General features: G+C 37.9%; 2 protein-coding genes and 1 long non-coding RNA gene across 3 annotated transcripts; 1 reads left to right on the top strand and 2 right to left on the bottom strand.

Moving 5' to 3' along the window:
* Window positions 1-1,054: 1,054 nt before the first annotated feature.
* Window positions 1,055-2,449, bottom strand: LOC139783573 (uncharacterized). The gene has a single exon (XM_071722735.1). It carries the CDS (start codon window positions 2,447-2,449, stop codon window positions 1,055-1,057), a length of 1,395 nt encoding a protein of 464 aa, XP_071578836.1.
* A 2,123-nt stretch (window positions 2,450-4,572) lies between these two features.
* On the top strand, window positions 4,573-14,348 carry LOC139783570 (uncharacterized). Its single transcript, XR_011721318.1, has 3 exons — window positions 4,573-4,771; window positions 5,102-5,279; window positions 14,087-14,348. It is a non-coding gene; the product is annotated as an uncharacterized lncRNA (long non-coding RNA).
* A 207-nt stretch (window positions 14,349-14,555) lies between these two features.
* LOC139783577 (uncharacterized) lies at window positions 14,556-15,603 on the bottom strand. Its single transcript, XM_071722736.1, has 2 exons — window positions 15,415-15,603; window positions 14,556-15,295 (listed from the first exon to the last, which is right to left on the bottom strand). The coding sequence occupies exon 2, from the start codon at window positions 15,283-15,285 to the stop codon at window positions 14,584-14,586; it is 702 nt and encodes a 233-aa protein (XP_071578837.1). The 5' UTR covers window positions 15,286-15,295; window positions 15,415-15,603; the 3' UTR covers window positions 14,556-14,583.
* Window positions 15,604-16,064: the final 461 nt, after the last annotated feature.

Genomic DNA, 16,064 nt, shown 5'->3' on the forward strand with positions numbered 1-16,064 from the left:
TCCCTTTGTAATGGAACCGTTTTTTCTAAGTATTTGCGCTTCTGCCTAAAATGACTCTCCTTGAGCCACTTTGGCAAGGGTTCGTAACGAATCCTGTAGCTCGGCTGCCGTTAACCATGAATCGCGTCTCCCCTGTTTTCTACAGTTGCTTATGAATCGTTTACAATATGCCACTATGCGAATAAAACTTTCTAACTTTGTATTAATCTCGAATATAAATGACTTGGTTAGTTGAGTTTGTTTAACAGTACAAACCGTTCTTCTTACTTCAACCGTCGGTATTTCCGATTCTGGCATGAGAGGCGATTCTCCTTCTGGCTTCGATAAAAAGGCTGGACCGTGCCACCAAATGTCTGACTGTAATAACTGCTTCGGGAATAAACCTCGCGACAGCACGTCAGCTATCCTGTGTCGGCACGTGTCGCCAGTTACGGCAGTCCGTTAACTCTTGAATCTCTGCTACGCGATTTGAAACAAAAACTTGTAATTTGTTTGGTTGTGTTCGCAGCCAATTTAGAACTATCGTTGAGTCACTCCAATAAAAAATTCTATAGATCGGCACGTTTTGTGAATTTACCACTTTTTTCATCAATCTCGCAAGTGTGAGTGCTGCGCACAGCTCTAACCTAGGTATCGTCTGTAGTTTGAGTGGTGCTACTCTAACTTTGGAACATAGCAATTTGACTTGTACTTCGTGTTGATCAACTACTGAACGAACATATATGCATGCTCCATAAGCGCCTTGAGCCGCGTCCGCAAATCCATGTAATTCCAAGCTCGTATAACCCTTACAAGTTACGTTTCTAGGTATCTTAATCTGATTTAAACTACTAATCTGTTTGCGGAATGAGATCCAAGTAGAATGTAGATCAGCTGGAATAGCCTCGTCCCATGATAGTTTAAGCGTCCATAATTTTTGTATTAGAATCCTAGCTAGTATGAAACATGGATTCAACAGCCCTAACGGATCGAATATTCGCGTTACTTCAGATAATATTTGTCTCTTTGACACCTTTGGGGGTGGTAACTCTTTTATCGTATAAACCAGAACATCTTAATAAGCTTGCCAGCCCAATCCCAAGATCTTTGCTTGAACATCAGAATTGAAATCCAATCCGCTTGGATTTTGATTCCTGGGTGGAATGTCCTTTAAGATTTCAGGTTGATTTGAGATCCACTTTCGAAGAACGAATCCTGCCGATTCTAAGACTTGCGAAACCTTGTGTACGATGTCTCTAGCTTTCTCTATCGAATCCGCTCCGGTCAAAAGATCATCCACATAGAAGTCTTCTCTAATGATTTTCGCTATTTCTGGCCATAGTTGCTCGAATTGCTCCGCTAATTTCAAGAGGCACTTTACGGCCAGATACAGTGCTGCCGCTGTACCATACGTCACTACGTTTTGTTCGAATACCTCTACCGGATTTTGGGGTTTCGAGCGCCACAATATTCTCAGTAACGAACGCTGTTTCGGATCCATTAATATCTGTCTAAACATTTTTTCCACGTCTGCTGATACAACGTATAAGTACATCCTGAATCTCAGAAGTATTGAGAATAAGTCCTGTTGGAGCTTGGGCCCTACCATTTGAATGTGATTCAATGAAATGCCGTTATCTGTAGGGGCTGATGCGTTAAAGACTACGCGAATTTTAGTAGTTATACTATCGTTACGAATGACACAATGGTGTGGCATGTAATAGGCTATTTCGGTATCTGAGATATTGGCTACTTTACTTATATGCTGTAGACTCTCATATTTCTTAAGAAATGCTACGTATTGTTTCTTAAGTACAGGGTTCCTTTTAAATCTTGCTTCTAGTCTCTCCAAAGATCGCAAAGCGCCCTTGTATGATTCGCCTAACACGCTTGGATTTTCTTTCAGTGGCATGCTGACTATAAATCTGCCGCTTATGTCGCGTTTGCATGTTTGTGAGAAATGTAATTCACACTCCTTCTCTTCTTGGAAAAGTATTGTTTGGGTTGAGTATTCTTTAAGCTCCCAGAACTTGGCTACTTGCTCGTGTATGTCAACAGACTTGCTCAAATGACACCGTGTTGAAATCATACTACTACCGACTAACGGTCCCGCTGCTATCCATCCTAATTTTGTCTTTTGCATTGTAAGCTGCAATTTGCCTATCTTAATTTGTCCAATACACAGGAGGTTCCAAAACCAATCCGCACCAATAAGAATGTCTACTCTATCAGGTATATAAAATCTAGGATCTGCTAATTTAATGTTCGAGGGGATCGGAATATCTGCTATATTAATCTTACTGTTGGGTAGGCTACCTGTTATTTCTGGGATGACAAGACACAATAAGTAAAACTCGTGTTTGCCGTAGCATGCAGCAATTTTAACTCTACACTTGTGTTTTATTTGGCAAGAAGCGCTATTGATAGCCTCCAGATTTACTCTCACCTCAGTTATCGAGTTGTAGATCATCGCAAAGTCTGTTTGTAATCAGACTGGACTGCGACCCTGGATCAAGTATTGCACGAGCCTTATGTGTCTTGCCATGTCTATCCTCTACTAATACTATTGCGGTCGACAAGAGAACGTAATAGTCATTGTTTCTATTTTGAGAACACAAGACCGACGAAGGATTAACGTTCTCTACTGCGTTTGTAGCCTGCTCCGATAAGGGCTTCTCAAAATGTATAAGCGTATTATGCTTGCTAGAGCACTTCCTACATGTGCCACCCTTGCAATTTTTAATAAAGTGTCCCGGCTTCATGCAGTTTAGACACAACTTCAATTGCATGAAGAATTATTAAACTTTCTTCCTCCATGTTTCACAGAAGACTGAAGTTTCAAAATGTTAAAGGAATGCAAACATTACACACATAAAAATAATCATTTTACAGCCAAGGAAAGCACTTACTTATTTTATTTTATTTATTTTAAGTAAATTTTCTTACAACAAAGAATATTTTTTTACTAATAGCTTTCAAATATCTTGACACAAGTCTATGAAAACTAGAATATTGTTTTGAATGTAATGCTTATAATGACTTTATTGTAGATTTGCAGATTAAGTATTTGATATAAGGTTATGTATCCGGAAATCTACGATAAAAAGTCGTTGTAAGTATTACATTTACTCAAAACAAGATTCTGGCTTTTCAAAGACTTGTGTCAAGATATTTGAAAACTATTAGTAAGAAAATATTCTTTGTTATAAGAAAACTTACTTAAAAGAAATAAAATATTCCTTTCCGTGGCTGTAGAATAATTATTTTTCTCTGTGAAGTCGCGCGACTCTCATCGCGCTTTTGATAACAGTATGCGCGACTGCCGTCGCGCGATTAGTGCCGCGCGGCTGCAATCGCGCGGCTTGCGCGTCAAAAATCGCGCCATTGACACTCTACCTTTATGAGACTACAATGTGATTACTGCGCGACGTATACAATAACTATCGAATAAGGTTATGAAACTACAATGTGATTACCGCGCGACATATACAATAACTATCGAATAAGGTTATGAGAGAGGGGGAGGGGTAACCTGCTCACTTATCTGTGTTACGCGCTGCTTCCTGTGCTGCCGATTGCGTCGATACTAGCGATGTCCTTTGCCTCCGCTCTGTCGTTGTTGTACCGACTGCGCCAACCGCTGCCTCTGCTCGCTCGATGTTCGGAAGATCGCCTGGTACTTCTCTACGTGATCGATATGCTCGATGTTCGGAAGATCGCCTGGTTCCCTCTCTGCATAATCGATATGCTCGATGCTCGGATCGCCTGATTCCCTCTCTGTGTAATCGATAGACGATCGATACACAATTTTCGGCTGTGCGTTCTCTTGATGATTTCCGATGCAATTCCAAGACCAGAATTGCGCCTTGCACACACCACGAGGCCTGCATATTTATTTCAGCGGGCTCGCTATTTGCGAATTGAAGATGGCTACTGGCTTTGCTCGACTCGATTTATGAGTCTTGATCTCACTCTTCTTTATACCTTGTGTGTCTGCTATTCGAGTGCCGAACTGTCCTTGTTGCTTGACATCCGGCTCGAAGGACCAAATATGATGAGGTATTGAAGGTTCAGTGGACTGTATACGCTGGATTTCACCTTTATTACGTGAGACCGTCCCGAGCCGTACAATGCGCTTCAACGTCTTCTCGCCATCTGTCTTCTTCCTCCTTTGCGCGCGCGCAGTTACATAACGGTCACCGAGTTAACGGTCGCTAGAGGCGCTACAGCCGATTACGATTAAACACCGTTCACAACGAAATCAAATACAAGAATTATAAAACTCAACAGTATTTTTCCTCTAAATCGATTTTTACATTAACAAAATAATATTCCATAGTAAATCCATAAATATATAATCTTTCTCTCAATAATTTTGAATTGTTAAATAAATAATTTAGGGAACAAATTTCTGCCATATCGAACATCTGTTCGAGAACAATCTGCTAAAAGTTTCCTTAATTATTTCAGTTCTTAGTAGTGACAATCTCGTTAGCAAGTATCGCACTTGCCGGCGTCTTCGTTCAACCCGGGTATGAACATCAATACGATAGCAATCCACGCTATTTGCAAGATCAGTCTGCTCCGCACAGTCTCCGATTGAACAATATCGCGCGGAACAATTACCGGACCAGGAATCGACGCGATATCTTCCGGGAGTTTAGACAACAGAAAAAAATGAAGATCCAAAAGAGGCTAGGCGTAAAAGAATGGAAGAATATGGATTTTAAAATAAAATGGATGGATTGTAAATGGATTTTATTTGACATATGGACGATCTCTTCAACGCTTGGTAAATGCTCATTATCCTATTACTTGATCTGATGAAATGATATATGTTTCATTAACTTAACATTCACAATATTTTATTTATATTACTATTATTTCACTGAAAGTTCAAATTTTATTTAATTTGATATTTTTTAATGTAATATTTAATTCGAAACACCTATATGTAACACGTAGCAATTTGTCTTATGCGACAAATATGTACGTCACTGTATTATTAACAAACAGCTTTTCTTGGAGTAATTATAACACAAACGCTTATATTTATCGTGTTTTTCCACACGAATTGATCATGTAAGTCACTAAATATTTCATAAGAACGATATTTCTCCAGATGGTACACAACCGAAGGAAAAGATCACGTAGATTGGATCCTGCGAGCATCGAATACAGTAAATCTAAGATTGTTGCACATGACAATGATGTGGCCGCGAAGTCGCTCTTAACTGACGTCAAACATCCTACAACCATCGACTCGTTACTTCCAGAACACGAGCCTACTGATACTAATGGTAAGTAATCGAAAATGTAGAAATTTAAACGACAAACGCAGTGTACTATTTAAATTTAACGGTTTAATCATTTAATCGATATAAAATTAGTCTTCAGAGAACATTATAATGTAACAGATATGACTCTACGTGTAAACGTTATTATTGTTATTAAATCAGTATTGAGCAACACAATAAATAATAGTAATAAACGCAAAGTTTTTACATATCTATATAATGGACTTATCTGAATTATCGGATTAACTCTATCGACCGCGTGGTGAGCTCACCGGAATCCGCCGTAGAAAAAGGGAAGATCATTCCGTTGCTATGTACGGGGACAGGAATGCCTTCTCACTTGAAATTGCACGCGTATCGGAGCATATTCAGAGCGCGTGCTCCATCTCTAGATATTCGTTCATCATGACTGTAAGAGTATCCTCACAAGACTCTCGTATAGTAATGCAGCGTAACGTAACGTGGGTCAGCGCACGAGAAACGTATCGGTTAAGGCGTTATACATTTTTTGTGTGTTGATCTACGTTACGTTACGCTACATTTCTATACGAGAGTCTTGTGCGGAAGCTCTTAATTACTCGGCAAAGTTTGTCCCAACATATATTTTAAGAATATTTTATAATAATATGTTTCAAATAAATAAATAATCTTCTATATATATAAAATAGAATGTCTGTATGTATGTATGTATGTATGTATGTTCTTTATACACTCCCGAGAAAAAATGATTAGATATAATCACATATGATTATATAAAATCGACATTAGATATAATTAGATATAAAAAATGGCCCGATATAATTTTATATAATTGTATATAATTATATATAACCACATATAATTATATAACCATATATGATTATATATAATTGTATGTGGTTATATGTGATTATATCTAACATAATAAATATTTTATATATATATACATATATATGTATATATATAAAATATTTATTGCATTAGATATAATCATATATTATTATATCTTTTCTTCATATATACATATATATAACTTGGCGCTGCTTGGCGTGAGATACTGCCGTGTCTCTTGATATCATTCTTATACCACTGTTTGTCAAATTTTAAATACGAGAAATAAATCCTATCGGATGCCATCTATCGGATAATTCGAATTTAAGTTTATATATGGTTATATATAATCATATATAATCTACATGGATAAATGCTTATATCTATACAGATATAGTGCTATATCTGGTTGTACATAGGACAAGATTAGTCACATTAATATATCTGGATGGCTATATATGACTTCATATATAGTTTTATATAATGTTATATCTAGTTATATGTAGGGTGCACTACTCATATATCATTATATCTGGCTTCACATACATTTATATACGATTAGATATGGTGCTATATCTGGTTGTATATAGCGCCAGATTAGTCACATTAATATATCTGGCTATATATGACTGCATATATAGTTGTATATAATGCTATATCTACTTATATGTAGGGTGCACTACTCATATATCATTTTATCTGGCTTCACATACATTTATATACAATTAGATATGGTGCTATATCTGGTTGTATATAGCGCCAGATTAGTCACATAAATATATCTGGCTATATATGACTGCATATATAGTTGTATATAATACTATATCTAGTTATATGTAGAGTGCACTACTCACATATCATTATATCTGGCTTCACATAAAATTATATACATTTATATACAAGTAGATATGGTGCTATATCTGGTTGTATGTGGGACCACAGATTGCACATGTGGCCATGTATAATTAGATATGACCCCATATAAAAAAATATATAATTATATATAATTATATATATTTCAGATATAATTATATATGATTATATCTAATCATTTTTTCCCGGGCTCTTAAACTATTCGACCGAATTTTTACCAAAAGTATATGAAATAGGGGTAGAATTTTCCGGGGAGTGTTATAGAGTGTATAGTTTTTCGTTACCGATCTTTTTGGAAACCGGTATCCGAAATTTTTCCAATTTTTCGGGAAATAATTGACCGAATTTCAAAGAATTGTATGTAAAATAGGGGTAGAATTTTCCGGGGAGTGGCATAAAGTGTATAATTTTTCGTTACTAATTTTTTTGGAAAATGGTATCAGAAATTTTTCGAATTTTTCGGGAATTAATTGATCGAATCTTAAAGAATTGTATATAAAACAGGGGTAGAATTTCCCGGGGAGTGTTATAAACTGTATAGTTTTTGTTACCGATCTTTTGGGAACCGGTATTCAAAATTTTTTCAGTTTTTTGGGAAATAATTGATCGAATCTTAAAGAATTGTATATAAAACAGGGGTAGAATTTCCCGGGGAGTGCTATAAACTGTATAGTTTTTTGTTACCAATCTTTTTGGGAACCGGTATTCAAAATTTTTTCAATTTTTCGGGAAATAATTGACCAAATTTTAAAGAATTGTATATAAAACAGGGGTAGAATTTCCCGGGGAGTGCCATAAAATGTATAATTTTTCGTTACCGATTTTTTTGGAAATCGGTTACAAAATTTTTCCAATTTTTTAAGAAATAAATTGAGTGAATTTCAAAGAATTGTATATGACGGAATTGAACTTTAGTCGATAAAAAAGTGATATTTTTCAATTTATAGCATTTTTGTAGATTGGTGTGTATGTATGTTTGTTTAAGAAGGTTCAATGGCTACAAAAAAATGCAGCCAGTTTCATGAAATTTTAATATGTTGTTCTGGAATGCAAAATAGAATTGTATGAATTGTTTGGGAATTTTTCACCGTCCCGTTTTGAAAAAAATCTACTCCAAATGAAGTCGTTTGAAGGAAAACGACTCCCGGGCGAAGCCCGGGTAACCAGCTAGTTAATTAATAATATAATCTTAGGGTGTATTAATTAATAATATAATATCAGGGAAAGTTACGTTTGAAAAGTAACTCGTTACCGTTACTCGTTACTCATTAAAAAAAGTAACTCATCGTTACTGTATATAACTCGTTATTCTTATTGAAAGAAGTAACTTGTTACCTGTTGTGACGGGACCAAGAATTCGAGATGTGTTTCTTATAATATCGTCTTTATTCTCGACTTCCATACAGATCGGTTGCCATGTCAGATCTGGCTAACGCGAGGGGAAAACGCGGGAGTTTGGTAGTGCCACTCTAAAAAGTCTGGCAGAGCGCCATCTATCCACTAGAGGAATCGAGTATAGAAATTACGCGGCTTATATGAACTAAAAATCACAATAATTCTCCCACGTTAAAAGGAAAAATAGTAAAGAAAATAAAGCAATTAATTTAACGAAATGATTTAACTCAGAACGTAATCACGGAAATGTGAAGGTAATCGATGCGGACGTTGAGATCGCCTAATACTATTTGGCGGAGGATCCGGTATAGTTCTTGTTTGGTCTTCAGGTGCGTTTTCCGGGGGATTTTCGCGTGTGGTCTCTGGAGCAGTCCCCGGGAATTCCATGTAGTGACCCAATTCGTTAGATAAGCTTCTTTCTGGATTTACTTCTTCTTCTCCTCCTTTGGTGTCAGGTGAAAATCTGACTGTCTTTTTCTTAACTTCAGTACTACGTAGCTGATCAATATGTCTCTTGAAAATATACCCATCGTCAAGCTTGATGAGGTAATGGAGCTGCCCAAACTTCTTGATAATTGTACCAAACTTCCATGTAGGTTTTAAGTTCGTATAGTATCGTGCCTGTACCCTCTCTCCCACCGATAAACTGCGGGTACCAGGAATTTTCTGATGGTTCATAACATTCTTGAGTGGTTTGAGAGCATCTAATCTAATACGAATGGTACGGTGGAGATAAAGTTCCGCTGGAGATTTCCCGCATGCGAGTGGCGTGGCTCTGTATCTAAATAGAATTTCCCGGACCTTTTGACTTATTGTAAGAGATTCATCTCGCATTGATTTAAGGTGCTGCTTCAGTGTCTGGATGTTCCTTTCGGTGAGTCCGTTTGTGGCAGGATGTCCTGGGGCTATTAACTTCTGGAAGATACCACTTTCTTGGCAAAATTGCTTGAATGTTTCACTGACAAATATTGTTGCGTTATCAGAAACCATAACTTTAGGAAATCCATGGGTTGAGAAGAAGTCCTTTAATAGTTCGATGGTCTTCCCTGATGTTGGGGCATCTTTGACGATTCGAATTTCAGCCCACCTAGAACGAGCATCCATTACAATTAAAAAATAATTATTTTTGAATGGACCTGCGTAATCTATGTGAATACGATCCCAATTAGATTTCGGTTCTTCCTAGTGGTGTAACGGCACTTTAGCGGGGCTGGTTCTTATTTCTGCACAATTTTGACAGGATCTCATTATCCGTTCAATGTCTCGATCAATTCCTTTCCAAATACAGTAACGCCGTGCAAATTGTTTCATTTTTGTAATACCAACATGCGTTTTGTGTAATTCTTCGAGAACTGTTGGCTGTAGTGTTTTAGGAATGACTACCCGTTGACCTTTAAACAATATTCCTGCTTCAAGTGTATAATCGCAGATATCAGTAGAATCATTACTAAGTAAGTTTTTCTTGATTTTTGAGAGGGCTTCATCCTTGTCGGTTTCTTGAGCAATCTCTTTAGCAGTAAGTTTTTCAGACGAAATCTCAAAAATAGTTGAATAGCAAAGTTGGTAAACTTCTTCATTGATGGCAATATCAGTAGAATAATACTGTCGATCTATTGGAGCTCTGGATAAACAATCTACGTTGACATTTTCAGATCCTTTTTTATATTCAACTTTGTAATCGAATCCTGATAAAAATGCTGTATAACGGAGTAATCGAGCTGAAGTCATCGCTGGTAGTTTATTATTCTGATGGAAGATTCTCGTGAGGGGTCGATTATCAGTCACCAATTTGAACTTCCGGCCAAACACGTACATGAAGAAATGGTTGACTGCAAACACGATTGCAAGAGCTTCGCGGTCAAGTTGGCTATAATTCCTTTCCGCTGGTGTTAGCGATCTAGATGCAAATGCAATCGGTTTTTTGATGCCATTGATAATATGTGACAGAACTCCTGCGATGCCTGTAGGGCTAGCATCACATGTCAAAACTAATGGAAGCTCTGGATTATACGGCGTTAATACTCGGTCATTTAAGAGTTCATTTTTAAGTTTCAGCCATGCATTTTCACAATTATTTGTCCATCTAAATTTTGCATCCTTTTGCAGTAATTTCCTTAATGGATGTGTAATTGTTGATACGTTTGGAATAAATCTTGAATAGTACGTGACCATACCTAGGAAGCGGCGTATTCCATCAATGTCAGATGGTCTTGGCATGTTGACGATGGCTTCGACTTTCTTCGGAGACTTTGAAATTTTGTCGAATCCAATGGTATGTCCAAGGTATTCGATTTCTTGTTGGAAAAATAAACATTTTTGTCGATTAAGGTGTAAGTCATATTCCTTTAGGCGTTGTAGACAGGCATATAAGTTTTGTCGACATTCATCTTTGGTGGCTCCATGGACAATGACGTCATCGAAATATCTCTTCGTTTTCTTGAGGCCGCCCTGCTAAAAATGACCGATTGAATCCGATTAAAAATTTTGAATCCGCATGAATCTGGATTCTTGATCCGGAAATCACGGATTTATAACGATTACACCGACTGAAAACGATTGAAACGGATTGGTATTCAAGGATGTAATTTCAATCGGATTCTATCGATTTAAATCGTTATGATTTTATAACGATTACACTGATTGAAACGGATTAGTATTCAACGATGTAATTTGTAATTTCAATCGGTTCCTATCGGTTTGAATCGTTATGATAACGATTATACCGATTGGAAACGATTGAAACGGATTCGTACTCAAGGATGTAATTTCACTCGTTTTCTATCGATTTGAATCGGTCTTAGTCAATCGTTTAAATCGTTATGATTTTGTGAACCCCGAAATTACGAAATTATAATAATTTAAACGGATTGACTGACCGATTCAAACTGATAGAATCCGTGAATTCCGGATATATAAACAGGATTATTTACTACTTTATTATAATTCCATTCTTTGTACTACAAATTTATTACAATGTGCAGTATTTATTTAAATGAAAACATTTTACAGTTTTGCAAATATAGAACTCATGACTTTACCAAAAGGAAATCCTGTAGTAAGAACTCTATTAAAAATTATGTGTTATATACAATTTTAATGATTAAGGGCTTACATTCGAGTAGACCACAAGAAAAAAAGGTGAAATTCGGGAATTTTTATCTTGGAAACTATTAATTCGATTCGATCCGGGTTTTTTTATTTAAAAGTATCTACATTGAGGCACGTTCACAAATTTTTTTAAGGGAATTTATTCCCTCGGAGCGCTGTTCTTGTGGCCGGCGTTAATGTGTTCCTCGCGGACGGTTCCCAGAATATCTCGAAAACGGCTGGACTAATTTGCTTCAAATTTATACACAATGTTTTGCGATAGTTTTTCTCGTTTCCATCGGGAGAATTTTTTTTTACTCAACTAGTTTTTTTTTATCAGACTATAAAGGTCAAAAATTTGGGTCGAAAAAAATTTCGACCTTTATAGTCTGATAAAAAAAACTAGTTGAGTAAAAAAAAATCTCCCGATGGAAACGAGAAAAACTATCGCAAAACATTGTGTATAAATTTGAAGCAAATCGGTCCAGCCGTTCTCGAGATATTCTGGGAACCGTCCGCGAGGAACACATTAACGCCGGCCACGAGAACAGCGCTCTGAGGGAATAAATTCCCTTAAAAAAATTTGTGAACGTGCCTCAATGTAGATACTTTTAAATAAAAAAAACCCGGATCGAATCGAATTAATAGTTTCCAAGATAAAAAATTCCCGAATTTCACCTTTTTTTCTTGCGGTCTACTCGGATGTAAGCCCTTAAAGCGGATTTAATCCGATTCACATTATAGCTACTTTCATTACCCGATTTAAATGGATTAAGCGCAGATATGATTGAAACCGATTCAGTCAGATTCAGATGAATCCGGAAATATCGCATTAAATCCGATTCCGGTGTTGTATTAAAATTTCACGATTGATGCGGATTCAATACGATTCATGTGGTCATTTTATTTACCCGATTAAAATGGATTGGCATTAATACGATTGAAACCGATTCAGTCGGATTCAGATGAATCCGGAAATATCGCATTAAATCCGATTCCGGTGTTGTATTAAAATTTTACGATTGATGCGGATTCAATACGATTCATGTGGTCACTTTATTCACCCGATTAAAATGGATTGGCATTAATACGATTGAAACCGATAACGGCGGATTCAGATCAATCCGGAAATGCCGAATTAAAAACGATTCCGATTGATTTGTTATTAGAACCGATTCACTTTCAATCGGGCATCCGATTAACCGGATTGAAAACGCATTTATTCCGATTCAATTTCACCAAATTTAATACGGAACCAATCGGATTTAATCGATCATTTTCAGCAGGGCGGCTAGAGCTTGCTCCATGAATTCATCGAATTCTGCGGGGGCCGTTTTGATGCCTTGTGAGAGTCTGTTCATTCTATATGTGCCCCGATGCGTCGTAATAGTCTGGATTTTACTACTCTCTTCGTCAACCTGTAAATGCAGATAAGCTTTGTGTAAATCGAGACGACAGAAATAACGTGATCCTCGGAGGCTGTTGAATATTTCGTCGGTTCGTTGAATTGGATGATTATTTTAGAAATTATTCTCTGGTTAACTCCAATTTTATAGTCTACACCAGAGGCGTATCTAGGGGTTGGCGAAACTGGCCACGCCAGGGGCGCAGGCCCAGGGGGGGCGCCAAAATCATCTCAGAAATCTGACTCTAGTTATCTGTGTAACATAATAAATTTAGACAAGAGCTAGAAGCTAAACGATAGGAGAAATGGCGAGGCGGTATGAAAATAAATCTTCAGAGACAATAGAGTTTAAAAATTATTTAAAAATTTATAAGATATATTTAAAATAATGTATTATAATATATTTTATTATTAAATTTGTTAAGGTAAAATTGACATGAAATTTGAATTTTATTTCTTACATATTTAGATTAAATTAATGTGATGCGTTAGCCTTTTCTGATGCCCTGATGATGAAAATAAAAATCGGAGCGTAAGTTGGATGTAAGAGGAGAATAATAGAAGCGTAAACAAAACTTTTAGGAAGCATAAATTGAAACGCCTCTTTTATGTTTTATTGTTCCAACTTACTTTGTCGTTTCCTAGAAATTTTGTTTACATTTTGTTTACATTTTGTACGTTTACAATGATGGGCGAGCGGTCGATTGTCATTTGTCAATTGCTCTCCTTTTCGACGAAGCCGTGCCAGCCGTGGTCTGTTCCTCTGCCTACCGTCAGTTCACATTATACAGTATTGTTCAGTTTATAAAGTATAATAAAATAAAAATAATATAAAACAACATGGGACCTAAGAAGTTATCTGGCAGTGCGTTTAGAAAACTGAGAAGAGACAAAGAAAAAAATACCGCATCTTTGTCTGGAAGGCTTAACGATTGGCTGCGCCAAAACATAGAGGAAAACGAATTCCTTGAAGAAGAATTTGAAAGAGAAAATTATGCTAGTGGTAATATAAAGAAAAAAATTATATTTTATTTAACAATTATTATAAAAACTGCTATATTATTGATAGACACTTTCTAGTTTTTGTATTTATGTTTCTAAAGTTTCATTTTTAGATTTTGTTTAAGAAATACAATCTAAAAACAAAGTGGTATATTATATGTCGGTATATTGTGTGCGGTGATCTTCTTCTATATGAGACAATTATTGTTGAATAGAATATAATTTTTTTTGTATATAGATCGATCTCATTCAACGGAAAAAGAAGCGGACAACTGTCAGAGCCATGAAGCTGATGAAAATTTTTTAACGGAATCTAGAGATGATTCTATGATTCTACAGGCCGAAGATTTCGCTGTGGTTTCTTCTTCATGCATATCTCGAGAGAAAAAGAGCTGTGATCCAGTAATGGGTATGACTGATGAAGCTATGACTAACGAAGAACAAGATCCGAACGAATCAAACAGCCAGTGTAACGAAATAAAACTAATTGTGATTGCTTATGTATGTAAATTTATTGCCTTCCCCACAGGGTTTACAAGGCGTTTTTGAGAGGAACGTTCCCAAACCTCGTACACACACAGTTTCCTCAACGTGGTCTCTTACGACCTCACAATTATTAATTATCAATTTCTCCTCCCCCCCTCGAGTCCTGCCCCCTCCTCTTCCTCTTCCTCAGCATCCTCCGCGACTTCGTTCAGCTATCTCCCTCCTTCCTTTGCGTCTCCCTTCCGCGCTCTATTTTGCCCATTCCCTCTTCCTCTTGCCTTTTTCCTCCTCATCAGAATCCATGAGGAGCTTCTCTTTCATCCCTCTAGAAATCTCCTCCTCCTCTAATCTCGTTTCACTCCTGTCCTCCTCCCTACTCCTTTCTAACCTCTTCCCTTTTTCTTCTCTCTCTCTATCCCTCCTCTCCACCGATTTGTCTTCGTCTAACTTCACCCCCATACTGCTCCCTGCTCTCCTCCTTGCTTCCAACACTCGCCGCTTCTCCTCCTCGTCCCCCAGTCTCACTAAAAACGTCAGCCACGCACCTCTCTGTCCAATCAGCCTTACTTCTCTTACCTCCACTCTCACCTTTAGCCCTTCCGTGAACAATTCCCTTACCTTCTCCCAATTCGATTCTTTGCCTTCCCATTTCTCTTTCTCTATCCTTAAAATCACATTTCTTTTCCTCAGCTCTTCCTCGTTCTCACCCCCCACCCCCCACCATTTCTTCTTCTCAGGCCTCCTTTCCTCGCACTCTTCCCTCTTCCTTTTTCCTCCATTCTGCTTCATTCTTTCCACCTTCCTTTTCAATCTCCTTACTTCCTCCTCCAGCTCCTCCATCCTCTCCTCCTTCCTTCTATTGTCCTCTTTCCCCTCCTTCAGCATCTTCCTCATTTTCTCCTCCATCATCCTCTCTACCGCGTCCACTAATGCTCTTCCTTTTTCTTCCATCCTGAGATAACTGAAAACGCACTTAGATTAACCACCTCTCTTTTGCTCCGCTCTCTCTCTCTCTCTCTCTCTCTCTCCTTCCTCTCCCCCTCTGACCTATTGCACTTCTCTCTTTCACCTCCACCTTACCTTCGCTCCTTCCGCCTCCAATTCTTTCTCTGGCAACCGCTTACTCTCTTCCACCACTCGCACTCGTCTCCTCGGTCCGCCTTCTCTGCTACTGCCACGTGTACACCTTACCTGTTCACCTCGCTCCATTGTCCCCTCCCTTCGATCTCTCGATCTCGCCGCTTGTCCCTGCCACCCGTTGCGGTGCTGCGTGTTGCAAATCCGCCTTAAATTGTCGTGTCACTCTCGCCTCTCGTGCCATCTCCTCCCTCTCCCGTGTTCCCTTCGACCTAACCTCATTCTCCGGCCTCCTCATCTCTGACAAATTTCTGCCGTTTCCTCTTCCTTTTCACCTCACCTCCATTTGCTCCGCCTCCTCTCTGCTTCCTTCACCCCTATCGCTCTTCCTCCGCCTTCCCTCCTCTCCGTGTCACCCTTTGCCGTGACTCTTTTTCACTCACTCTCTGCCCTGCCTGTTCCCCCGCCGAGGGCTACGGGGGACTCTCCCTTGTGATTGCTTATGAAGATCCTGCAAAGTGGCCGGGAATTCCCGAAATTACTGATAGTCTTCGTACACAGCTTGTTAATCATGGCCCTGAAACCTTCGATTTAGCTAAATTTAAATTTCCGACTTCAAATGATGGAAGACATCTTGATGCCAAATGGTTTTT

This window comes from Temnothorax nylanderi, unplaced genomic scaffold, assembly GCF_030848795.1.
Source record: "Temnothorax nylanderi isolate EJ_2023f unplaced genomic scaffold, tnyl_v1.0 TNYL_tig0517_pilon, whole genome shotgun sequence".
Taxonomy (NCBI): Eukaryota; Metazoa; Arthropoda; class Insecta; order Hymenoptera; family Formicidae; genus Temnothorax; species Temnothorax nylanderi.

Excerpts from the sequence above, each read along its gene's own strand:
- LOC139783573 (XM_071722735.1), bottom strand. The coding sequence starts at position 2,449 with ATGATCTACAACTCGATAACTGAGGTGAGAGTAAATCTGGAGGCTATC.
- LOC139783577 (XM_071722736.1), bottom strand. The coding sequence starts at position 15,285 with ATGGAAGAAAAAGGAAGAGCATTAGTGGACGCGGTAGAGAGGATGATG.